Source organism: Gallus gallus, chromosome 4 (genome assembly GCF_016699485.2).
Source record: "Gallus gallus isolate bGalGal1 chromosome 4, bGalGal1.mat.broiler.GRCg7b, whole genome shotgun sequence".
Classification (NCBI taxonomy): Eukaryota; Metazoa; Chordata; class Aves; order Galliformes; family Phasianidae; genus Gallus; species Gallus gallus.
In genome coordinates, this window is record NC_052535.1 from 39,751,139 (window position 1) to 39,777,127 (window position 25,989).

At 38.2% G+C, this 25,989-nt stretch overlaps 1 protein-coding gene across 21 annotated transcripts in view; it reads right to left on the reverse strand.

Moving 5' to 3' along the window:
• TENM3 (teneurin transmembrane protein 3) overlaps positions 1-25,989 on the reverse strand; it is a 1,287,844-nt gene that overhangs the window by 124,094 nt on the left and 1,137,761 nt on the right. For 13 of the 21 annotated variants that reach the window (XM_046940097.1, XM_046940098.1, XM_046940100.1 and 10 more), the window contains 2 exons: positions 11,399-11,636; positions 5,794-5,886 (listed from right to left, as the gene is read on the reverse strand). The exons of 1 other annotated variant lie outside the window; for it this stretch is intronic. In XM_046940097.1, the coding sequence (XP_046796053.1) occupies positions 5,794-5,886; positions 11,399-11,636 (331 nt within the window). The remainder of the gene's footprint in view (positions 1-5,793; positions 5,887-11,398; positions 11,637-25,989) is intronic. 7 more of the 21 variants (XM_046940110.1, XM_046940107.1, XM_046940112.1 and 4 more) reach the window with 1 other exon arrangement.

Genomic DNA, 25,989 nt, shown 5'->3' on the forward strand with positions numbered 1-25,989 from the left:
AACTGGAGATAAGCCTCTTCTAACAGCTTATTCAAATGTTTCGGAGAAACACTTTACACATGGTAACACCTGCTAGAATTTGGCTGGGTTTGCACTGAGGACCTGCTTTCTTTACAAACTAAAGTCTGGAAGCCAAGAAAGAAAAAAAAAAAAAAAAAAGCCTAGTAGGGCTGAGGGTGTCTTCATTAGTCTTTGTGTGTTCTTCCACATTTGTTCCCTGACAGGTTACTGCTGGCTGCTGCTAAAGAAAGACCAGGGAACTCAGGCATGGCAACCTGCAGCAGAAACTTCCAACAGCAACCTAGACAAAAGTACACCTCAATTGGCTCTGAAAGCCACTGGGACATGGTGAAGCACAGTACAAAACTTCTTTGTCTTTCGCAAAGTACCCACCTTCTCAGTGGCATAAATAAGAACACAGTGCTACAGTATGCACACGGCACTTGTAAACATCCTAGCAATAATTCTTCCAAATTCATATTAGGGCAGATAGCTCTTTCCCAAGGAAGAGTTTCACTTCATTTATATATATGTATTTTTATATATATTTATATATTTACATGTACCCACACACGTCTAGGATCAAAAGAATCAGAATAATCAGGCTGTCCTGAGTCTGCTCTTTTGTGCTCCTCTCTGCTATGCTGCGTTCTGTAAAGATGAGGAAGGAAAACAAACAATGCTATGCTGCACTTTGAGTGCAGAATTGAGCAGGGGAGTCAGATGCAAAGATGCTGCATGGGCAAACAAACAAAGCTGGCACAGGTTTAGTTACTCATATTCTACTCGGCAGTATGGCCCCATTACTTGCCTCTTCTACAGAAGAGAGAGAAACTAGATTCATATATCGCTCAAACAATAAGAACTGACTCGATTCTCCTTACAAGCTTCTTCTGGGATTCTTAAAAGTCTAACTTCCAAATCAACTTCCATCTAGGTTACACTAAGTGACGTGGCCACTGTCACTGTTGCTGATATTCACTTCAGAAGGGGGCACCAGCTGCAGGGAACAGCCTTGACAGCCCCTTCCTGAATTTCTGGGTAGGAATAGTATTTGTGCTACACACATGGCTGTCCAACTTTTTGGCTTGTCTGGGCCATGCTGAGTGAACTGTTTAGGTCCGAATCTGCAAAGGTTGCTCCAAGCAACTGATCAAGAGAGCACAATAACACTCCATTAAATAGAGTAAATTCTCAGCTACAAAACACTATTTTTCAACACCGTCACCACCATCAGCTGAGCATTTTCACCAGCGATGAACAAGAACCTGCATGCCATGCTCATAACAATCTGTACCAGCAGACGTGACCAACTGTCACTGTTGCCACTGTGAAATGCACCACCCGCTGCATCACTGCGCTCACATCCACTGTTCGGTCCCTGGAAACGTTCAGCAAGTATCAATGAATGTCAATGGGTGCAATTTTTCTGCATGGAGGAATTCAATTTCACCCCTTTGCTTCATCTGCACTTCCATGTCAGAAGCCAGTTTGACAGACTGCCCCTTGGTTTCAGCCCAGACACTACTGATGACACACTGAGGTTAAGCTGGTACTAAGCAACGGGTGCATGCCCAGGGCAGAGCTGCTGCTAAGATGGCACAGAGTGGGGGCCAGCCACAGGAGGAGCTGGGCTGGGCCAAGCTGTGGGTGGGATATGTCTGTGCTGCTCCAATTCTCATCTCTTCAGAGAATGGGAGGTTAAAGGAAAGAATTTGAATTATACACCGAGGACTGGAAATGCTCAAGTGAGCATAAGGATTTATATTACAGTTCCTCATTTTATCCTCTGTTCTTCTGGAATCATATCCCAACTGAGACAGAGAGAGAGAGAGAGAGAGAGAGAGAGAGAGAGAGAGAGACAGAGAGACTGAGAGCTCTGAGATGAAGTATTCTAATCTTGACCAGTTCCTCTCTTGAAACACTGAGTAAATTAAGCTTTCAGGGAAAAAAAAAAATCCAAAGAAGAAAGGCACAGCACAAGTACTCATCTAATCTCTTTCAGTATCCTTGCTGTCTCTTAGTAATCTGAGAGAGCAATTGCTGCCAATGCCTTGAAATACACACAATTTTAAAAAAGCAAGTGCAGCTTAAGAGAGAATCTCAGAGCTGTGATATTTACCCAACAGTTTAATTCAGAAGCTGAAACAAAGGTTGCAATTTCACCTGCAGTAGGAAGACTTGACTGGGCTTCTGGACATTTTAAAAGGAGCTAAAACCAGAGAGAAGTTAAATAAGTGAAATATTATTCTGCCACTATCTGAAAGGATCTAATTCTGCCTCAAGCTGCAAGCAGGCTGAAGTTTCCATCAACATAGATCTGTGAACCTCAGCTCACTTACAGATGTCCATAGCTGTGGCTCCCTTGCAATTCAGAGCTTGCGATAATCTGTGCTGAACTCTATGCTGCCACTACTGCTCTACCAGCAGTCACTCAAACAGCCAGATTCATGTCACTGCAGTGACAGCACTGCCATAGCCTCTGAGCCACTACCACCAACCTGGCAACTCCATGCATACATGTCATGCACCTATCACTCCTCTTTTTTCTAGGCCATTATCATTCCTTGGTGGGAACTTATATACTACACTTGCACATTATCTAATATGCAAAATACCAAAATGTGCAAAAAGACTTGAGAGATCGCCATTCAGAGATGCAACAAGGCAGAGAATCACACCCTGTGCTCAGACAGGATGACTGCTTTCCTTTTAATACCATCCGTTTTTGCTGATGCCTTTTCTTGAGCTGGACTTCTCACTGCACAACCAACACTAACACTGAGACCTTGGATTTTGACGTTATAAAGTCTTTCAGGTCTTGGCTTTGTCACAGTATTTGGTAACATTTTCTTACTTATTTGGATGTGATGGAAAGAATTCACAGAATCTGTTGAAATTCTTTGTTGGTTCAACTTAAGTTGCACTGATTGGGATGACAGGCTCAACTGCAAGCACATAACTGTAGAAAGATGTTAGCTTTTAATTTGTAACCTACTATATGCTTATCTTCACTGTCTTTTACCAAACCTACTATCAAAATGCAGTTGCTTTTTTTTTTTTTTTTAAATTTAGGAAGAAAATTCAGAGATTGTATTGAAAAGCTTCTTATTGACAAAGAACACCACAGACAGAAAGTCTTGAGTCTGATTATTCCTAGCTTCTCTTCTATGAGAGTATACACCAGCAGCTAAGGCTTCTCATCATCTTGAGGCTATCCTATAGGTGATGAGGTACATGCTATTCAAAGGGATTTCATAAGTACTCACAAACAGTAAAGGGCATAGAACAATTGTGGTTTTCATCTTACTCAGTTCCTAATGCTACAGCATTTACCTTGCCCAGCCAACTAGTTTCTCCTGAACTAATCTGTCTTACCCATCTGTACAGCTACATCTACTCCTTTTGTGTCCAGACACATCAAGATTTCTCCCCCTACTCTGTGCTCCTGACTTCTTTCCCTCTTGAATCTAGCTCAACATGGCCTTGTAACAATCTGGCCACCTTTTTTAAACCGAACTCCCTGAACATCCTCCATATCCCCCAGTCTTTCTAATCCCTGGAAATAAGGCTCTCGAGTACAACAGGTTTTCATATCCTATCCTTGTAAAAAATTAAACTTTCAGCAGATAAAGTAATTCTACGTATGACCGGAAATATAAAGGATTTATCTAGATTCTGCAAGAGATCTAAATACAGTCATTCACTGATAGAGCATCTCTTTTTCTTCTCCCAGATTCTAATAGGATACCTTGGTAACTCAGAGAAATGATAGGTAAAAGAAAATCAGGCTCTTTACTGCAAACTAAGCTGATTTGTTAAGACGCATACAAACATATTTACACATTAGGGAAAAGAGTGGCCATACTAAGGAAAGCCAACAATACATACCATTAAAGTAACGTGAGATTTCTGGCTGACTTACGATAATTAATGCATAGTGCACAAATACGAATATCTCAAAGCTATAAACAACTACTCCTAAGATCTAGGCATATGAATTATTGGAATTTCTATGCAAAATCTCTTTTCCTATTATCATTATTAACACTAAAATTGTCAAATTTATTAGATTAATATTCTCTCTGTAACTCTCTCATACAAACTAAGAAACACTATACCATAATGTAACACACACACATGACATGAAAGCACAGAAACAAATATATAATGATTCTAGCTGTGACACAGTGTGTTAGTGAGATTGATAAACTGAATCTTCATGCTGAAAGCATACTGCAGTTTCAAATCTATTATGCGTTGGAACGGATGTGTTATTATCTCTGGACAACTTTCACGCCATGAAATGATCCCTGCTAGCATAATTTTCAAAGGGAAGGGATTACAAACAAGATAAATTTCATTGTACCGCTACCTGAACTAGCACCAACCAACAAGAATTTCATGTAATATAGTCTCCATTTGCCAAAATACCTGCATTTGGTGGTTCCATTGCAAACGTATAAAGCATAAACCAGGTATGTTTCCATTAAATTTGCTTCAGCAATTACACATCCAAATCAGTATTCTAAGGCACTGATCTACAGGGAACAGCGATATTTGGCTTCTGGTTTCTGTTTTTATTATTATTATTATTATTATTTTTAGATACAGTACGCGTAATATTTTTAGTCAACAAAAAAAATTGAGTCTTCCTGCAAACATTTGCAGTATCTTTCAGTTTGCTGAAAATTATTACCTAACTGAATTTAAACACACAACTCTCTTACTGCAGCTGATTTCAATTTGTATCTGAGGGAAATTTTAAGAGTTTTTTTGGAACGTGAAGCAGATGTACAGTGTCAATAGATCTTACAGATTAATTACTAGCAAGTCAATGCAGAAATCCTCAATTCAATCAAATAGTATCTCACCTTTTTTATATTTTAAGATATAAAATTAGCAAAACAGACTTTGGACAAAGTCTTAATTTTTATCCTACCATTGAAGAAAAAAGAAGGCAAATATATGATTAAAAATTTGTTTCTGAAACTGAACACACTGTGATGATCAGCAGGCTGGAATTCACCAGCAATTACATTGCTTTGTCAGGGTTCTTTTTTTTTTTTTTTTTTTTTTTTTTTTTTGGATCAGAAACCATGTATACTGATTTGTTAGAAGACAAACAAATTGCAGTTTGAATAGAGGACAGATATTAATGAAAAAATAAGTAGACATGGAACTGTTATATAATACAAATTTGATTTAAATGAACTAAAATGTATATATGTTATATGGAATTCTCTTTTTTTTTTTTTTTTATATCTACTATCAGCAGTACCTGTCTACATATCTATATCTATTAATCAATAGTCCAAATTTCAAACCAAGTCTTTCAGATGAAATGCCTAATTCTATTTAAAAAAACAACCCTTCAGTTGGTCATTGCCTATGCTACAATAGTACGCCACAATATTTCTAACATGAACATTTGCTAAATAGGATGTTGTTACAAACGAAGGATCAGATCAGGCAAATGGAAAAGCATGCAAACAGTTTGCAACAGCTTGCAGAATCAGGACACAGAGAACTAATACGACCTCCACTGCCCTTCTGTTTTCTTAAGTGAAAGTGACTAGATTTGGCAGTCAAAATTTATCAATTTTTATTTACTATGAATCTGTATGAAAATTATTTAAAGTATAATAAAAAAAACAACTAAAAAGATACAGATATGAGGAAGGTTATTCCAGATGTTTGGGTTTTTTTTGACCACCATAAACAGACTTTAAAAATCACATTTTGCCTTCTGTGGCAACAGTTAGCATCATGCAAACGCTTAGAGTCACATACCCATAACTGCTATCGTGATATGTTGGAGAAAACACATCCATCTCTATAACGTTGTCATGACCATTTGCAAGGACTGCTTGATTTCCTAATTCTCTACATACAAAGATACAAAAAGATGAAATTAGAGTGGCAATTTCAAATTAATGAATGGGATGATCCCACAAAAAGAATTCACTAATTCTGTTAAATAACTTTCTCTTCCCATTGTTGTAAAAAACTGCAACTGCATTTTGAATGCAGGACTTATCTGCCTTCCGGACTGTCCTTGGAACTACATGCTGACACAGGGTTTATTACAAGGCTACTGTTAGGGGGACACTGCCCACTGGTGATCCCCTATTTCTGTGAAGACCTGGTATCAAATTCCTGGCTGCTACCAAGAGCAAGACAGGCAGGACTAAGCAGTACATAGTTGGAGAATGCTTACTTGATGAGGCTTGACCAGAGATAAAGCAGTGAAATAGAACAGAGACTATAAAATGCACAAATGCACAGCCAGTCAGTCAGAAAACATGCTGAGGGACAGCCGACATTGAGTGGAGATCTCATGTTCTTCACATGGTGCCCCACAGCAGCAAGGCAAGGAAAGGACACACCACAGACATTAACTCTCTCAGGTAATGGTGAGAAATGAAAGTGTATCCACATGACTAGGCACAATTACTGCTGTGGACTGCATATTTATTACTTAAACAATGAAAAGATTAGTTCTGGAATTCTTCCTAAATTTGCATCCATGCTTGCTTCAACAATTGCACCTCTCTGAAGAGAGAAATGACTAGCTCAAAGAATTCTGTGCAAATAGCACTGAAATCTGTCCTTCTGGTACTTGCCTAGGACACTGGACAAAAAAGGCAGCGTGCTCAAATTGCAAGTCCTCGTGGTGACAGAATAGGATTCATGTGTCAGAAGGATGCCAGAGACATCAAGCAGAAATCTCAAGCAACAGATTACTCACACTGTGGTAGCTTATAAGCATATGGGGCCAGTGTGCTTGGATTCAAATACAGATGCTTGGTAAGCATCTTGACTGTACAAGAAATTTGTCACATGGAAACAGCTTTTTTTGTTCAACTTAAGACTTTGGAAACGATACTAGTTGATCGTCTTGAATAACATTTCAAGTTTGTGTTATTTACTGTCTCCACAGTTATGGCATTTCAGTCTTTAAAAATGCATTCATTCTCTCAGCAACTCAAGTAAAATGAAAAACCATTTTCTACCTTCGCAGGTTGGCAATATGGCATGGCCAAAACAATACTCAAGGTCTTCAGATGAGCAGGACTTGAACTCCTTTCCCAAACTTTGCTTTTAGTATGTACCACTCATTTTCAATATAAATTACATCTTTAATCAAGTCCATGTGTGAAAGCCTGCAACTTACAGGATGAAACAATTTTGAATTTGATTAAGCTGGACACTGTTTTAGTGGGTGGAATGCATAAAACAGCTGCTTTGAGCAGACTTTAACTTCCAGCACTACTGTGGTTTTGCAGAAAATCAATCAGGCTTTACACAAATTGATTTAAGGGTACCCTGGAAACTATTAAAACTCTTTCCACACCTTAATCAATATTGAAGGTGTTAGCTTCATTGGCAGTCCACCCCAACAAAGACACGTGGTTGTTCAGCGCTCATCACACCTTAGGAGCTCCTAAAATCTCTGCATGCTAAAATGGAGTTTGGATGAAGCTTGCAAAACATTTCTGAAGTAGCACATGCTAGAATTTGTTTTGCTTGTGTCACCTCTGAGGTAATCTAGTAACCTAACTTCATGCTTCAAAATGCTGAGCTGTTTTCCAGTCATCAAGTATTTTTTCAGACTTTTCCATCTTTCTTCTCAGTAAAATTAGCAGAAAACTGAATGTAGTTATGCTTCTACCTATTCTACTTTTAAGACTAAATTAGGGGCAAGAGAAGATTACGTGATATCAGTATGAACTGTGAGAAAACAACTTAGTTTCTTCAATAATTTCCATTAAACATTCTCAATCCATCATATAAAACAGTATTCTTTCTTAATACTAGTTATGTTACACAGCAAATCAAGCAAGAGAACACAAAGTTCACACACACTTCAGCACAGGTTCTGACTAAATTTGTGTAATATTCTCAGATTTATTTCTGGGCTGGAATATGTAAAGCTTCCCCTGCTGACAATTTATCTTAGATATTCATTGTCTAAAATTAATAATATTGCCTAAGAGATTATACTAGCATGATTTTATAAACAAATTGATTACATACTCTTCCCCTGCTCATTTCTAGCTTATGTAATTGATAGTACATCAGAAAAATTCTACAAAGATTTAACAAAGAAAGCATCTAAAGAAGTGAATTACTAATCATTCTTAAATTTCAGTCATTTAGATTCTACTAGAATGAAAACCCATGAAAATGTACGGAATGATCCTGATGCTTGAGAGTACAGTATTAAATCTAAAGAATATAAGTATAGAATAATAGAAGTATAGAAGAATAGAAGTGCTAAATCTAAAGAATACAGTACTAAATTTTAAAGACCAAAGTAAAAAAACATATACTAATGTTTAATTACTTGTCATTTATAATATACAGATCCCTAGGAACTATTCATGCATTTGCATGATTTTGGCTGTCCAACGTATAATTCAAAGAACAAAATGTGAAGCTATTCAATATATTCCTGCTTTATATTCCTCCACAAGTAACTATTGTTAAATGGTGCTCGTTTCCCCAGCTGAACCTAACTTGCAGCAAGTTGGGAAATAGGCAAATAGTAAAGGATGTTAAATGTCCAATAGAAATGTCCTGCAACTTGCAAGAAGTCAGAGAAAACCATCGGGAAATATTTTCTTTCTTCCTTGCTTTTTTTTCTTTTTTTTTTGTGTTTCCAAAAGTTGATTTTACATAGATTGCTCTGAAAGTAACGTATCCTAATTATTTCCATGGAAATGACAACTGATACAAAGAACACAATAACACTACTTGACAGTACAAATTCTCACCTACGAAATGCTATTTGTCAACACAGTCACCATCATCAGTTACGCATTTTTGCCAGTGATGAACAGGATCCTGTATGCCATGCTCCTAACAATCTGCACCAGCAGAGATGATCTACTGCCTCTATCGCTACTGCTGAAATGCACCGCCTCACTGTGCTCACAACCAATGCTTGGTCTCCACATATGTTCAGGAAGCATTGATGAATGTCAGTGGGTGCCATTTTTTCTGCACAGAGGAATTCAATTCCACCCCTTTGCTTCATATGCACTTCCTCTGCTGCCACCTGTCACACAACATCAAAACGCAATGGAATACTGGTGGGAAGGTTCAACCTCTACTGTCGTACTACCAACATCTGCCACTGATGTTGTGGGCCAACATATTAAAATAGCAGGCATTACCTTTGGAGCAGTGCTCAGCCTCAGTAGAGAGAGGTCAATTTTTGTCACTGCTGCATAAGCTTGCTGTCATTTAAAGATGGCATCAATGAAGAATGTGCAAGAAGCACACAATTCAAGCTGTGCTTTCAGACCACCTTAAAATTTTATGAAAAATTTCTTTTTCTATTAAAAAAAAACTAGAATTTTGATTGGAATTCATTAATCTACCAGCTTACAGTTCATTCATTTACAGACTAACAGCAATGCTTTACACAAAAGTATTAACACTATGCAGAACCAAATCGTAGCATATTCTATCAAACATACAACTGAAAGCAATGTTATAGAATATATATCTTGAAAGTCACCTTTTTTACTACCACAAAATCATCGGGACTGAAACCTCCCTCAGGTTCTGCAAATACATCCTCCTCACCTGCATGTACAAAAACATCCTATTCACTATCCAGCTATATGCAACAGCAAGCTGTATTTCATTTTTATGCCACCCATCACCAATATGAGCCTATAGAGAGAGAAAGATAGCTATGTATATATGCTGACATTCACATTCTGTAGCTCTAAATGACAGTCATCTAAGTAAGATAAAAAAAAAAAAAAAAAGAAGAGCTGAGTATGGGCATAAGCTAAAATACTGCCAAGGATGAAATAAACTTTCTTTTAGGCTGAGAAATGGATGAAGGAAGAAACCTATCACAAAGTTGTTAATATAGTTGAAATTGAGACTAAGTATCGCTCTCAGTAGGGAACTTCAACCAAAAAGAGAAAAATCAATGACAAGTTCTTCACCTCAGACTTTCCAACCAAGTGATACTATTAGAGAAACTGCAATAAAGCTGTGTCAGTTTTAATGTGAAACTTTCACATTTCAACTCAGGTACAAGTGTTCAAAACACGAACATTCAAACACCCTTAGCTTCTCATCAGGAATGTTTAAAAAATTAAAAGTATCTATTTGACAAAAAAATACTTAATCCAGACTGGAAGTGGTATTCTCATTCAAGTACATTTATAAAACCAGTGAAAATAGATATGGCAATGAAAGCAAATATCAAAGATCTTATCCGTCTACAGAAGATCAACCAAGTGTCCTGAAATCATCCACCATCTTAATAGTCTTTTGCCCTACAAACTCTTGCTCTAAAAAAATCCTGAACATTTTCCCAATGTACTAAATTATCTGAATATGATGATGAAATCCCTTCAGATGAATCCTGTTCCACAGTCCCCAAGCACCATAAGCAGTATAGTAGCATTTAAGTTTGGGGAGCTAAACTATGTCCCAAACAAGAGTTGCTTGAAACTTCCATAGGGATAAAACAACCTAACAGAAAATCTTGAGGTCATGTATGCTCTGACGTACTCAAAATCAGTTGGACTATTATTACTTCACTGCAAATCATAAGCTAAAAGGATTCGAAGAATGAACTAAAGGGATTTTATAAATATTTTCAGGAATTACTGTCAGCTTCAATATAGTTGTAAATGTTAAGTCTGATGACTAAATTGGAATATTATGGCTTATGCTAATAAAAAATTAGCGCCGATTGACTGTTTCATGAGTATTAATTAATCACTGTAGGTAAATTCAGCTCTGTGCCAGTAAGCCCTATAATTCTTTTTTTTTTTTTTTAATAGATCATTCTGCATCATACATCATTCTGCATCTATAGAAGCTCATGTCACCATTTATATTAGTTGCTCCCTTCCTAGAGCCAGCTATGAATTCTAAAAGACAAAAAGAATGGGAACAAATTAATCATCATAGCAGAATGGAGCGATTCTTTGGTCACATCAAACCCTAGATGAGTTTAGAAAACATCTGTCTCACATGGCTATTTCTTGAAAGCTACCAAGTACTCGAGTTAAAAAGCGCTACTGAAAGTTCATTCACATCTGACGTGTACGACAGCGTATATTTAACACACAACACTTCTGGCAAGCAAAACAAGACATTTCTTCAAACAGTCAAGAGTCACAAATGATGAACAGGAAAGAAAACGCTCATCTGAAAAAATTAAGATACTCTCTGCACCCAATTACTGTGCCATAAACATCATAGTGGCATTGTGGATTTTGGAGCGAGGACAGTTTTTTAACACTGAAAAGTTTTCAGCATTATTTGCTGAATAAGGGGAAGTATTAGCTGCTGGCTATCTTTCAAGTTAAATGTTTTCTTTAGAAATGCCAGTCTGTAGTAGTACCTAAGTAATTACCTGCTTTCCAGTGGCGCATTACTGCCAAGGACCCAGCTGTCCTGCAGCTGGACTGACTCAGGTGTGGTTTGCAGCTCGGCGGGCAAAGCAGCCGGCGGGGCCGGACTCTGATTCCTCCTATTTGTCAGTGAGTTTCTGTTAAGTGAGGTGATGGATGGGTGATGCTGTGCTGAATGTTGCTTGTGAGAAGGTGGCAAAGGCTGCAGGGTCGACTGGCCTTGGTTATTTGGAGGTTGTTCTAAGAAGAAAGAAAATTAAAAGTTCGTTACACAGCGTCTCAGCAGTTGCTACATCCAAAGCAGAATGTGAAATTCAATATGATCCTATCATCTAATATATTTGCATATTATTTTATTAGCAGACATTCAGTGACATTCTTCAAGAGAGAGTTTACCCTTGATACACAAAGTTCTAATTAATATACAACAGATGGTAAAATTGCTTTTGGTTTTAATTTGTTTCATTTTTTTTTGGTTTTTTTTTTTCAGTTTTTTTTTAAATCTGGTTTTATTAACACCTACGGAAAACAGCATCTGACAGATCCCCTAATGCGCCTTTAGATTTCAGCTTTTTTTTTTTTTTAAACAAACCAACCCTGAAATTAAATGGGTAATTTCAGTAGAACACAAAGGTTTTCGAAATGCATATAATCCCTGTAATTATTTAATGGAGTTTTTTAAGCTTTATTTAACTGCAATAAATTATTACAAGCTAGTTGCTAAACAGCAGTAGACTACTCTAGTTTAGTGCATTCCAAATAAGGCAGCTCTGCACTATGATCTGCTAATAGATGCTAAGTATTCTTTAGCAGAAGGTCACTCTGTGAAGCAGATGTTGCTTCATGGATATTTAACAGACTGAATCACATCTGATTACAACGTCAGAAGACTCATATACTTAATGACCGTCACATCCATTAGAACACACACAGAACAGATTTTCCAATTTCACACTATGTAATAGAACTCCACTCTGGAGTACGTCACAGGTGATCAGAGAGTCAGGCGTCTAAACAGCAGAGGAAATATTTTTTAACTTAACCAAAGCACCCAGCACCCATAAAGCTTGAAAGAAAAACCTCAAAGAACAACAAAGCCCAAGTCAAGTACAAAATCAAGTACCTCCAACAATGTTATGTTCTAACAATCTGTTCTGTGTAATCAGCAGGTAATAAATCATCAGTTGAAGACAAACCTTGCCATATTACACAAAGAACGCAAAAAGAATGTCAGGACACTTCATTTGCAATCATTTAGAGATGACTGATGACACTTAAAAATGTAACACTTAACAAGATGGAATTAAAATTGCAACCTATTATTTCCTAAAGCAATGTAGTAAAACATAGTAATATAAATGCAAGTTTGCAACAAAGCAGAAGGTATAAGACATGCACTTAGCTCACAGTGTAAATGCTTTCATGTGAAAGCAGGAAATAAGTTGTTTGATCTTCGTAAGGGATCCCCTATTTCCAACTAGCTATGACTGCAAATTGTTACCAAACCAATAATGCAGCTGTGCAGAAAGTATCTCTGTTCAAGCAGATGTTTTCAGTAACTCGTGGGTGACTATTATAAAATACATTTACAGCTAGTAGTTTCTCATGCTGTGAACAGAAGTTTTAAGAAGGATAGGGAATAGACATGTTGAACTTAAACAGAATGCATAGCCTTTGGAATCACTCCTTTTCCAGGAAGCCCTCTTTCCTTTCCAGTTTTCCTCTGTGATACATGTGATGTTTGTCACCAGCAACAGCAATGCTGACTCTTACAGAAATAATTTACTTAGCCAATGAAGTTTTCAACACAAGAACCCTAACACAGTCACAAAAAAATGTTCAACTGGGAAGGATACAACAGATCAGCTTTGTCATTACCAACACCAACACAATGGGTGTCACTGCAAGGGTCTGAATCCCACATTTCAATAGACCAGTTAAAGGGTAATGTAATAGACCAACACTTCACAGAAATTTTTTGGCCCATGCCTACTTGACATTTGATCGTGTTTAAATTACAATCTATTTATCTGCTGGTGAAAGATTAACTGTCCCTATCTTAGCAATAAATATGTAGGAGCATGCGTGTAATACAAATGTATAGAAGTACACATCCGTAAAAAGAGGCATGTACTTGTGTAACTTTATGTTCATATAAAAGATTAATTACAAGACAGGAAAAAAATACAAATGAAAGGAAATCCTTTTCATTTGTTTACTTTCAAACATAGAAACTAATTAATGAAAATGGTTCTATGGAAACTTCTCTTTGTTATTTCTCTTTTTGACCCTCTTACTTGCCAAGCCTTGTTGAAAAGCATTGCCAGGACCTCCTCTGTCCAGCTCCTACTGTGCATATTGTTATTCTGGCATTCCTCTTCTTCGATGTCTTATCTCATTTAAAATCCCAGCTGAAAAATCACTCTCTTAATCTCTCTCACTACAATTTAGCACTGAAGACCTAGCAACATCTTCTGCTCAAAAGGAAGCAAAACTAATGTTACTCTCCACAGAAGAGTAAAAGCAAGAGGATAGCCATATGCAGAGTATCACAGATAGACCTTCCCTCTACTATTAGGGAGGAACGGGCAGGTTAAGAGTTATTTATGCCCTTTCTGAAGAAATATTTAGCTCTAGAAAGTACACAGATTACATGTTGGAGGACTCAGACTGTGTTCCTCAGCCCGGAGGCCAGCTACTCAGGCCTCTGTTTAGGGTTATGATTATTTCCCCCAGACACTTACTATGAATCTACAAAGCCCTTCTGCTTTATAACATATAAACATTTCTGACACTGAAATTACAGTGTGGTATATAAAATAAATTAGGAGTCTGGGGGATGGGCTTGTAACCATAAGGCGCAGGCTAGAAGCCAACAAGAAGAGCTTAGCAAGTGCTTCTTTGCGAAGACCACATGACCTGGAAAGTGCTGTCTCGCTCCATAGGATGCTGCTAGGTGACATTTTCTAGTGTCTGAGGGCAAGTTCAATTGGCAGGGAATCTTGAGCCTACAAAGAATCAGAAACGCCAGCAGAATTTGCAATGATGTATGCTTCTTCTAATTGTATAAGAGCCACAGGCAGAATTGAGCCTAACAAGGTTAGATTTTCCTGTAAGTCAATAGAGCTACAATCTATATTCCTCTGAATTTCCTCAGTCCTGTGTTGTCAATCTGAATGAGAGATCACTGAGGACTGCTCTTTCGATCTTTTCTTCCACTTGCCAGATTCCCTGAATCCACTGTTTTTTTCAACGCTGCACAATTTTAACAGATATGTCAATCTTACTGATTTCTGAAGAAGAGACAAGCATCACACCAGTCTCGTTTTGAATGCTATTCTTAAGCCTGAGCCAGGTTCCCTTTTGTTATGCTCCTCTTTTATGGAGTTAATAGCTAAAGAACTGCTTTCAGCATTATTGCAGCTTTTACACAAAGCTACTAGGGTTTTACACAGTAACTAAGCCTCTCAACATCACTGTGATGTTAATGAAAACATTCTCATTGCACATGCAGGGAAACTGAGGCTTAGATGTTGAGTGGTTCTTTCAAGTCTCCTGAGAAGCCAGTACAGCACACTGAAAAGCACTGGATTTTTGCTTATCATAATTAAATTAGAGAATTGATACAGACAGTGAGAGTTTCATGGGTTAGACGCATGCCTTCTGAGCTCTACAGCACCAATGACTGGCAAAAATACTTCTGCACATGCTATAATAGTCAGCATGGAGACCCGACAACTCCCTCTTCCTCTCTACTAGTCAGCGTGTTGGAAAACATGAATCCTAAAAAGAAGCCTTCTCCTGGTTAGGGGAAAAACAGGAAGCATGGGGACTTGGCCAGGGCCCTCGCTACAAACCACTTACTAGGAATTGCCTTCTCAGTGTCAGGAAGAAGACAGATCATTCAAATCTGCTAAATCACGATTGTGTTGAAATACTTAAAAGGTATTGCAGAAAGTTACAGTTGCTTTGCTTTAAATTGGATTTTAAATGGTATCTCCACTGACATAATCTCAATGGAAATGGCTGGTTTACTCCAAAACTAAGCATGTACAGGTAATGGTGTGCTTCTGTCTGAAAACAGTAAGTTTTAATTAGAACTTTCTTGTTCTGTCTAGACTTTAACGACTGTAGAGCAACCCCATTCATCTTCCAGAGATTTCTGCAGAAAGGAACAAATGTAAATTGGCCCAGCAACCAGCTTGTGCATTCAAGTTGTCCAGGTACTACCAAAAAGCCCTCTCATTTTTAAGGCATTTGCAGCATAAGGTAACATCAGATAATTATGCTTGTCAACATACGTACACAACTTGGAGAAATCATAAGAAATCGAGTGGAAAGCTGTCTTACTACAGTTCTATGAATTTTTCAAAACATATTAAAATTGTTATTTACCCTTGGGAGCAACACTGAAGCAAAGCAGCCATTTCAATTGTAGAAGTAAATTATACATACTCGTCAGCCTTTCTCAATAACTTTTTCTCTTTTCTTTTCCAAAAAGTAATTTACATTTCATTAATTTTATTATTTAATTGTTACTGAATTCAAACAGCACACAAAAGAACATAGAAGAATGCCTGTGCAAAAGTAAAAAGTGAGGAGAGAGAGAGAGGCATTTAAAGTATCTGCCATTTGGAGGAGAAGGGTTAATTCAGAAAGAGAAAAGCAGACTGAGGCTTCACGAAAAAGTAATTTGTTGCACATTTAATGTGCTAGCCTTTCTGTAACAGACAGATCGCTGAGACCTGTCAGCCAGCTACTCATCTAGGAAAAAGAGGTGATTTCCATTTGATAAGGATGAGGATTCTTAATAGTGTATAATTAACATTAACTTTGAGTTTCCATGACAAACACAAAAGCAAAGACATCCATTACGATATAAACATTTCGAATGTGAACAGAATGCAATTGAGTATCTATGTTTGTGAGAGCGCCAGTTCTTTCTAATAAGCTTTCTTTTTCTTCTCTCCTCTCTCTTTAGAAGATTTCCTTCCAGGGTAGAACATATATCCACAATACACACTAAGTAAGTAGCTGCCCTAGAAAACTGATAAAGAAAGATAATCCTTTATTTCCAGGTCACTGGCCACAGGTTTGCTAGCTGCTGATTGCAAGCAATCAGAAGTAATTTCCATAAGTACTGGCACAATTTCCTCAAAGAAAAAAAAAACCGAACCCACAACAAAAAAAACCAACCCAATGCTTTGTTGGACTCAGAATTTGCCTAACTAGCAAAGGGATATATCTCCCAAAGTACTATAAACGGAAGTGAGATTTACCTTGGGAATAACTGCAAACAGAAGAGTGTGGATGTTGCAGCTGCATTGTTCCTAGAGCTCCCAGAGGCAGGATTTCCCTGCTGATGGAGGGGGTTGACAAGCTCCCTCCTGCACCGCTCCTGCAAGGTACCCAACCACTTGCTGCAGAGCTCTTTGGTCTAGAAGTACCCTTTATGAGAAACCCTCTTTAATTAATGAAACAAAATTGGAGGTTTAGAGAAAAAATTAATGAAATAAAAAATTTAGAGGTTTAGGAGCTCATTTGCAATTAGGCAGATCTGCCTTTTGAAGGAATTGCTGCTTCCATGTACTTCCACTGCCAGGGCATGCAAGAGTCAAAGTTCCTTTTCTGGTCATTTGCTACAAGCTAGAGTAGCAATCCAAGGTTACCCACCATATGCAGTCATTTTGTGGTTGATCACAAGTATCTGTTTATTCTTATTGATGTCCAAACAGGCTTTGCCCTGCCAACTGCTTTAAGAAGCCAAGCCGTAGACTGAAGCCAAGGAATGAGGTGACACAGTGCCAGCCACCACAAGAGAGCCCTTTCATTTTGCTGTACCATCAGTCTGCACTATCCTTTCCTGCTTCTTTTACAACTAATGGACACACAAATGAAAAACAGCATTAACCCACCACTGCTGCTCACCTCTTGAAGCGCTCTCTTCTGTACTAGCTCCGCATTGATGAGAATGCGAAGAAGAGACAAGGACACTTTGATCAAGATATGCATCTGTATCTTGTGTGCAAGTGTGTATACCATTATAATATAAGATGGGAAAAAGTCATACAAGTAGGTTGATCAAAGCAGGCCAATGTTTGTCTCCCCGTCAGTACATTGCCTGTAGAGTCTGACAACCTGTCAGGCTACCTGGGAATGAGAAACTACCAGCAAATCCAACTGTAGGATGTGCTCCCAAAGATTGCATTGCCTTCTTCATGCATCTTAAGCTTGGAAGAAATAAAGAAAACCTGAACATTGCTATGCACAAGACACTTTTTTTTTTCTTTTAAACCTAAGCATTATTTTACTTTTTAAAGAGAAATAAAGATTTCTGCTGTAAAAGGAAAGACTTCTTTGACTGCAGAGAAACTCAAACAGTGCACATGAGTTAAGTATCTGCCAAAGATCTACCAAATGATGAGGGGAGTACAGAGGGCTTCCTGAAGGGTGGTAGGACAGTCTTGAACACGCAACATCGATATTTCCAACCACAAGATGTGTTGATAATTTCCCACATCATGTATGGGAGTTGTCTTTTACCACTTAAACATACAGTGGAGAACAGAAATATATTGTGAATATAAAGTATAAAAATGCAGTCTTTAGAAAAGGAAGAAAAATATTTTTGCCATTCTCTTTCAGCTAAATTATTCTGACATGCTATCTGCAGGAGTACTACTTCAGGTCACACGTACACCTGTAATTTTGTCTTTCCACCTTGCTTCCATTTAGCAAAGTATTTCCCTTCAACAACTTCAGACTGATATTATCCGTGCACACTCCCCTATCTTTTAGAATTCAGTTCTTCATAATGTTTCAGAAATCTTACTGTAGCAAAGAGAAGCCTTCAGTTTCCAACAACCTTCTCAATACCTATCAAGTATCTTTTCACAAAAATGTGAAGTTTATGAAATGAACTTTAAGCTTACTTGGAAAAGAGATTTTTCTTTGTCTCTGGTATTTTTAGAATAAACAAGCTAAAAAGCTATCTACCACATATGATGTGACCCTGTGAAAATAGATAAAATAACTTTCTATTTTATGGCATTTACTTTGAAAATCTGATTAAGATAGATGTCTCTAGTCCGTAATTCTTCAATGTCATGTTGTCATAGTTCCCATCAGCAAGATGCTTTAAAGGCTTTCGATTAATATTGCATGCCAGAACTGAAATTACATCCTTTGTCGTTTAGTTCTTAATGGTGCAAGTGATATCTATCAAGCAGTGTTTTATGAAGCATGTGTGATTTTTATTAGAGGCTGTTTTCACAAATCTTTTTCAGGTTTCATAAAGACTGTTCATGGCTCACAACCAACATGCCCTGCATGCAAGATCATGCCTACTCTCAAATGCAGAATGGAATAGGGATTATCTTTTTTTGTGAGGTTTATCAATTAAAAAAAAAAAAAAACCTTCTTCCTTAAGTCTGTATATCTTAATTGGCAATGCGAAAACATTACTGTAGAACTAGAGAACTAGATAGTAATCAACAAATGTAATTATGTATTATTTTGTCAAGTAAGAAGTTAAGTTCACAAATTCATGTGGCTGCCTTAATTTTTAAAATGAAAGTGACAGGTAAATCAGAACATGCATCATGATCCCGTGATCCAACTATGACAGATTTTTTTGCAGCATTCACCTCTGTAAAAGAAGATGCATATAGCTGAAGTTTCTTCAATTAACTGGAAACCAGATAGTTGAGAAATAATCTTTGAGTTCGTTGTTTACATCAGCCTTTGGTCAACATTTTAAATGAAGATGTGCAAAAATCAAGAAAACTTGTATTGTAGAGGACAGAAAGCATTTTTCCAATATTTCTGTCCAAAGTCATAAAGAACTTTTTCTTAATACCTGACAGAGTACAGCAACTGCACTGCAGGAAGAAACACTGTCCATTGAGAAGAAAGAGGGCATTTCTTACGTAGATGACAGTGAAAGGGAAAATCAGAGGATTTACTTCTGAAAGGTTTATTAAATGTTGTTTCCACTCTCTGTTGTTCACGGTGGGAAGTGAACCAGCTTACTTCTAAAACATTTTTTCCATTAGCTAGAATCGATTCTCAAAGCATTCCAGCAAATCCACATCCAGCTTGCAAGCACCCCATTAACCCCCTCAATACACACATAACACGCAGTCAGTATTGTGGCAAGAAAGATCTGGTTAATCTACATACCGTAAAACGATGCATGCCTTCCTGTCCAAAATACCAGAAGAGATTGGTTAACAAATAGTAATTTCAAAAGCATAATCTTGCAAAAGGGCTTGGATGAGCAGGTCAAAATATCCCACAAGAAGGTAAAGTGACAATGATGCTCTCATCCACAAGGCAAACATTTTAAGTAACAAAATACGAAACTTTGCAGGTTTTTGATCAAGTTGAGGATAGTTTAGTCACCTTATTAAAGCTTGAAACAGAGACAAATATTTCAGCATCACTGAAAAGAGCCACAGCGTAATGAGTTCAGCAAACAACCTTCCTAATAGTAACCTCTTTATCCCCAGAGGAATTTATGAAGCAAGACGAAAAAAGAAAAGTACAGAAATGCAGTTAAAATAAATTGAAATTTAACCTGCTGGGTTAATGCACTTAAGATCTTGCTTTACAAGAAAAAGAAGTAAGAAAATAACTTAAACTGCAAGATGGTAACTGCACACAGGGAATGAACTAGAAGCAAAAGCATACCACGCACTCCCTGCTGTCGCAGCACATGAGCACCCTCTAGCCTCATCCCATGCTAACCCATACAGAGGTTACCAGGCATGCTAAGAGATGCTACTTCTATGATCTTAGTAGGACCAGAAGTCTGTGAAACAAAGCATAAGCCTGAAATAGCAAACTGTCATTGCCAAACTTCCAACAATTTATCTGAGGAGCAGAACAGGAGCAAATGCTATCGGATGGAGTAAAATGACAAAGTTCCTCACTTGAGGCCCCAGAATGAAGTTCAGCTAATGCTACGCAGCAATTCTAAACATCATAATGAAACCTTCAGTGGTATGCCACTGGCTTGGCTTCCCCACAGCAGGATTTGGATCTTACTGGAAGCCCTGTATTTTGCAGCAATGTCCCAGAGCAACGAGCTCGCTTAAAAATTACACTCATCTACTCAGGATGTAGTTTTCAGCATCTGAAATCAGATCCTCCAGCTTCCTTTTTTTGGAACTAGGAGTAAAAAGTTAGGCAATTATTGCTAGCTTCAGATAATGTTCGCTGGTAACTCAAGATCAGTGACGTAATGTGCTTTGAGCTCAGAAATTGAAGGCTAGCTTTTTAACCACAGAATTCAAGTTTTCACCGATAGAACATAGAACACAAAACAAAAATTGGTGAGGCTGAGATTCCTGAGTCCAGCTACAAGACCATGAGGGAAAGGAAAGATCAACCTATCTGAGCTGCTGAATGGGGACTGGAATTCATCTGAATAGTCATTGAGAACACAGCCGCCAAACTGCTCGTAAAACAGGGGTAAAACAAAGTGGGCTATCACATTTCCTAATGTGCTCATCCAGCACGCCACGTTTATCCCAGATATAGACAGCACATTTAAATGTGACTGCAACAATTGTGATCTATACATAAATGATAACAAAATTACCATGCTTCAACAGTAAGTTGAGTAAATTCTATAATCCTGATTCAGGCAAAATGACAGGGTGTTAATATACGTCCTCATTGCTTACCACATGTTAAACTGAAGCGAGGTAGGGATTTTGCAAGGCTTGATGTATGACTTCTTAATAGATTTCCTAGCGTTTTCAAGTGTTAGATAATTTTGGTTCCCATCCAAAATCATTAATCCAAAATGAACTATGACTGTATGTTTTTCTTCGTCTCCCTATTTTATTTCTTAACACTTCCAAGAAAAACAATTTGCCAAAGCCGTTTTACTTTAGAAGCTCAGTTACTACTGGATAGGTTAAAAAAACCCACAACTTTCATGAACTTCAACCTAAAAAATACACTCACAAGTAGCAATTGCGTAATGCTTACAGCTGACAAAGCTAGTGCTGAAAAAGCTGCCCCTCCTCCCAATAAATAAAATAACATTTAAAGGCTCTTTTACTACTTACTCAACCTTTTACTGACAAACGTCTGACATTCATGAAGGAGCAAATCACCAGACCTCCTCAATTCTGAGAGCCAGGGGGAAAATTCTTCTCTAATTAAGTCAACTGCAGTTTTTTGTCATTGACTTGCGAAGGTCAGTGGCACTTCTTGATTATTTTGTAAATTCACGAATCCAAAAGTAGTTTGAAAGACCCTCAAATTAGTTCATTACCAGCGATGAAATTCTCGACCAATTTCTGCATGCTCAATTTGGCCTGGGAACATAGGCCTACACTAATAAAGCCTGTGAAAGATAAGCAAGGAATGGGAAAACACAATATAAAACTTCTAAGCACAACTAGATTTCATCAGATTTGAAATAACTCAGATAAGAGGGATTCATGTTTTCTTTCAGAGGAAATGAAAAAGGAACTGGGGCAGTTAGGTGAAAAAGGAAATCGTTTGGAAAAAATGGTAGCTCTGCACTGAAAAGAGGTTGAACAAGTAATACACAGAGGAGAGGCAAAAGCGAATGGCTAAGAGCAAAAATTCTAAGAAAAAACGAGAAAGCATATATAATTTTAATGGAAAATCATAACAACCAAACTTTTATTGAAAAAGCAGAAGTGATATCCTGTAAAAAAACAACCAAAAAAAAAACCCCAGTTTAATCCTGGCCTCCTGATTTGAAGACAGAAGCTCTTGCAGACCACAGCTTGGACCTACGAGCAAGACAGAAATAAAGCAGTAGAAAAACAGATGAATTTTTGTCTGCAGATCACTTAACTGACCCCTCTGCTATCAAGTAGAAGCAATATGTGGATCATAAAATAAAGGAAAATAATAGAGAACCAGGTTTTGAAAATAGCTTTTAAGTACTTTATTTCTCCTAATAGTGTCAGAAAAGAGAAAATGTATGAGGGGGAGGCTTCTATATGAGCACACAGAGGATCTATTGTTCTCTAATGACTTTAAGTAAGCTTTTTAGGCTTATGCATGAATTAGAATTTGTGCTGTTCCGTATGTTAAAAAAAAAAAAAACACTTTTGATTTTAATATTTTCTATTCTAATGGCAATCAAGACTAGTTCAGTATCAATCACAAAAGAACAAATTCATTAAAAAAGATCTGCTAAAAGATGTTCTGGTTTTTCCAGTACAGCCGCTTTCCTCTTCTGAAGGAAGAGGGTTATTAAGCCTCAAATCAAACATAAACTTTGAATTGATGAGTTGAAATAAACCCTACCTTTCAGTCTGATTGTCTCAGTTCATGTAACTTAGTGACAAAACTCTTCCGCATCTAAAACTGAAGTAACTGTGAAAATTTCAGAGGTATATGTGGACACACAGAGTGATTCAACTTGAAGTTTGTATACACCCACTATTTATTTTTCAAATGTTGCAAAGGACATCTGTACCTTGAGCAGCTTAAACAGATTGTACAAATAACTAATAGTAAGCAGTTCCTGTCTAAGGATGAACGAAAACGTAGGGGAAAATTCCCCCCACTTTTCTTTTAGAAACATATACAACACATTTTCTTTCCCTCTTACATTTACGTTCCAAGTATATTTTCATGAATAAAAATAGGTTTCACCTTCTCCTGTTTATCTTTCCATTCTGTTCTACTTCTGCTTCCAGCAGGTGATCTTTCACATCAGTTTCTAGCTAAATTTTACAGCTTATTGTCTGAGCCAAGCTTCTTAAAAAGAATCATGGCTGATTCAAGTCCATGTAAGCTCTTCCTTTTAATAAAACTGCTGTACTTCTGAGATAGACACTGACAGAACAGGTAAAAGCTAGAGAAATCACAGCTCACAACTACATCTTTTGATTTAAGTAGCCAGCTAGACAGCACACTCGTGAAGATTCAAAAAGAGCAAAACTAAAATAAATGTTCCTGAAACAATGGCAAAAGTAAATAAGTAAGCACAAAGTAAATCACTACTGTGATACAGTGAAATGTGACACGATTCCCTGTACGCCGGTAAAGAATGCAAGTTACGCTCCCCTATGCTCCTGCCCTCCAGGCAATTGCAGCAGCAAGACAGAGGTTGCTGTTGCTTCTGGGGTAAGCAGTGGTGAAATAAAATCATCTGTTACAATTTTATGTCCTTCTGAAAGAATTATGAATTCAGTGCATCCCTTCACTTCCTAAAAAAAACCCAACATCAACAAAAAAAGATTGGTCTGAAACTTCCTAACAGTAACCTAAATTCGACACAAACAGAATTTGAGTTTCAAATTATTTAATTTGCACCAAGTGTGCAAACTCCCTTTGTACCTAACAGCTGGCACTCCGCCAGCAACAAATTTGGCAGAAGCACTTCTTGGTAGGCAGACTGAGCACTTCTAAAGACAGCCTGCTCTCCGTGTAATGCTGCAGATGTACAAAGGAAGTTATGCTGCAGCCGAGGGGGCCAGAGAGCACGCACACCAGGAGCCATGGGAGATGTGGAAGCCTGGAGTCCCTGGCAGCCTACTTCCTTTTAGTCGCAGGGAAACACCCCGCTATTTCTAGCGTAATTACACCCCCTCCCCCTGAGCACATTTCCCCGCTCTGTCTGGTGGCTGAGCTATCCATGGGAACACGCCTTGCTTTTTGTCTTCTGCTGTAACCCCGGCGGTGATGACAAGCAAGCAGCACGTGGGGGTGGCATGCGATTAGGGGAGAAACAGATGGTCGCGGGCTGAGGAGTCTGATATTTAACACGCTTCTCTAACTACCACCGGGGGCTAAAAACAAACATTTCAGGAGGGGGAATCATCTCATGTAGTATTGCAGCAGAGTAAGGCAGAAAATCTCTTTTTATGTCCCTGGCACAGGCCATGGCTTACTGTGGGATCACAGGCAGAATAGACCCTTTGCACATCCTGCGCTCGGGCTGCCCAAACTGCTCTGCGGTACTGGCCAAGGTGCAGGGGCTGCAGCCACCAGCAGGGCATCCAACAGCTCTTGGCTGAGCCTGGAATAAAAGATGTTCTAGTGATGAAGGCTGAAGAGAATAAAGGCCTGCTGCTCTCCAATGGGCTCTTACAAAGTACACAAAGACCAAAGTTTATGCAAAAAGGAGGAGCAAAGGGATTTTTTGGTGCTCTGCTAGGGGGCCATCCCAAAGAAGGGAATGGAAGGGGATATTCAAAGAGCTGATGCTTTGATATGGGTCAAGTTACATTCACTTCCCCATAAAGAGAGCCCAAGGGTAGCAAGGCACACGCAACCTATCCCACCTGCTCTCTGCAGAGCTCCTGGCAGCCCCACCTGCCTGGCACCATGCAGGGAGGATGAGAGCTGTACATGCGTACCCTTCCCCATAGTGCAAGGTTTCATGGGTTACATGCTGAGTTACAGAATGATCTGTTTTCCAGCAAGAGAAAGCAACATCATAAATGACGTTATATCTTCAGCAACAGCTACTGGGCTGCTTTAGAGTCTCAGGTGAATTAAATCCGTTAGAAACATTCACACTTTGGAAATACACATGTAAAGAAAGCAAACAACAAACAAACAGTGAAGAATTTAAGATACGTTAGTCACAAAAATTACTTCAGAAGTAAATGCTTTTAAAAGCTGCAAACACGGACAGTTAATAGCTTTCTTGAAAGCTGAAATCTAAATAGCTGTCAGCAACTCCACCAGCAAGTGTATGTTATTTACAACAGCAAAGCAGACAGATTATCAACATAACAGAAGCACTGATTAATTGCATAGCCTCAACTTGCAAGAAGAGCAGTGTAAAGCTCTGTGTGAACAGCAGTTTTTAAATAGGTACTTTTTAGCTCCAAGCTTTCTTCTGTCTTCTACTCACACATTTAAGTAGTTATAACCACTTAATAACCACTGAATCAAATTGCCCTGTTAATTTTCAGAACTTGAGAAATTAAGAACCTGACTACTCACATAGCCTAAAAAAGATTTCTTCCAAGATCTAAATACCAAGGAGATACCCAGCAGATGCTGCAGGCCGTTGTAGACTTTGCTGCAACACTTACAAAAGAAGATGCCTGAATACACTATCTTTCCACGACAGCACGAACTGCAAGCCTAGATGCAAAACTAATTTATAGATCGCAGTAAAATCTGGTTGAAGACCTGATTAATTTTGATAAGTATGGACTTTTTCATAGCCTGTTACACGTACTCTGCCCTTCCACAGAGACAATAGGAAATCTGAATACTTTCCACATTCAGCAATTATACTGGAAACCCTTTCCAAACATACAGAACTTTTGCTCTCCAAAATACTTACCCGGCTAGCAGCCAGACCTCAACAGAGTGGAAGTCTAGACACAAGAAGAAATTCAAGCTCTCGTCCTATGAAAGGCAACAGGTGTACCTGTTCTGGAATCCAGCTGGTTGTGGTTGCTGAATGCAAAACGCCTGCCCTTGGCTAACAGACAGCTACATAGATGAGTGTGTCTTGGGTTTGAGTAGCTCTGACAGCAAACAAGGGATCAGTAAATATGGGAAAGCGTATAGAAGGAAGGCATCCACAACGTCCTGGGTCTCATTCCAGCTCATGGACTGACATTACTCT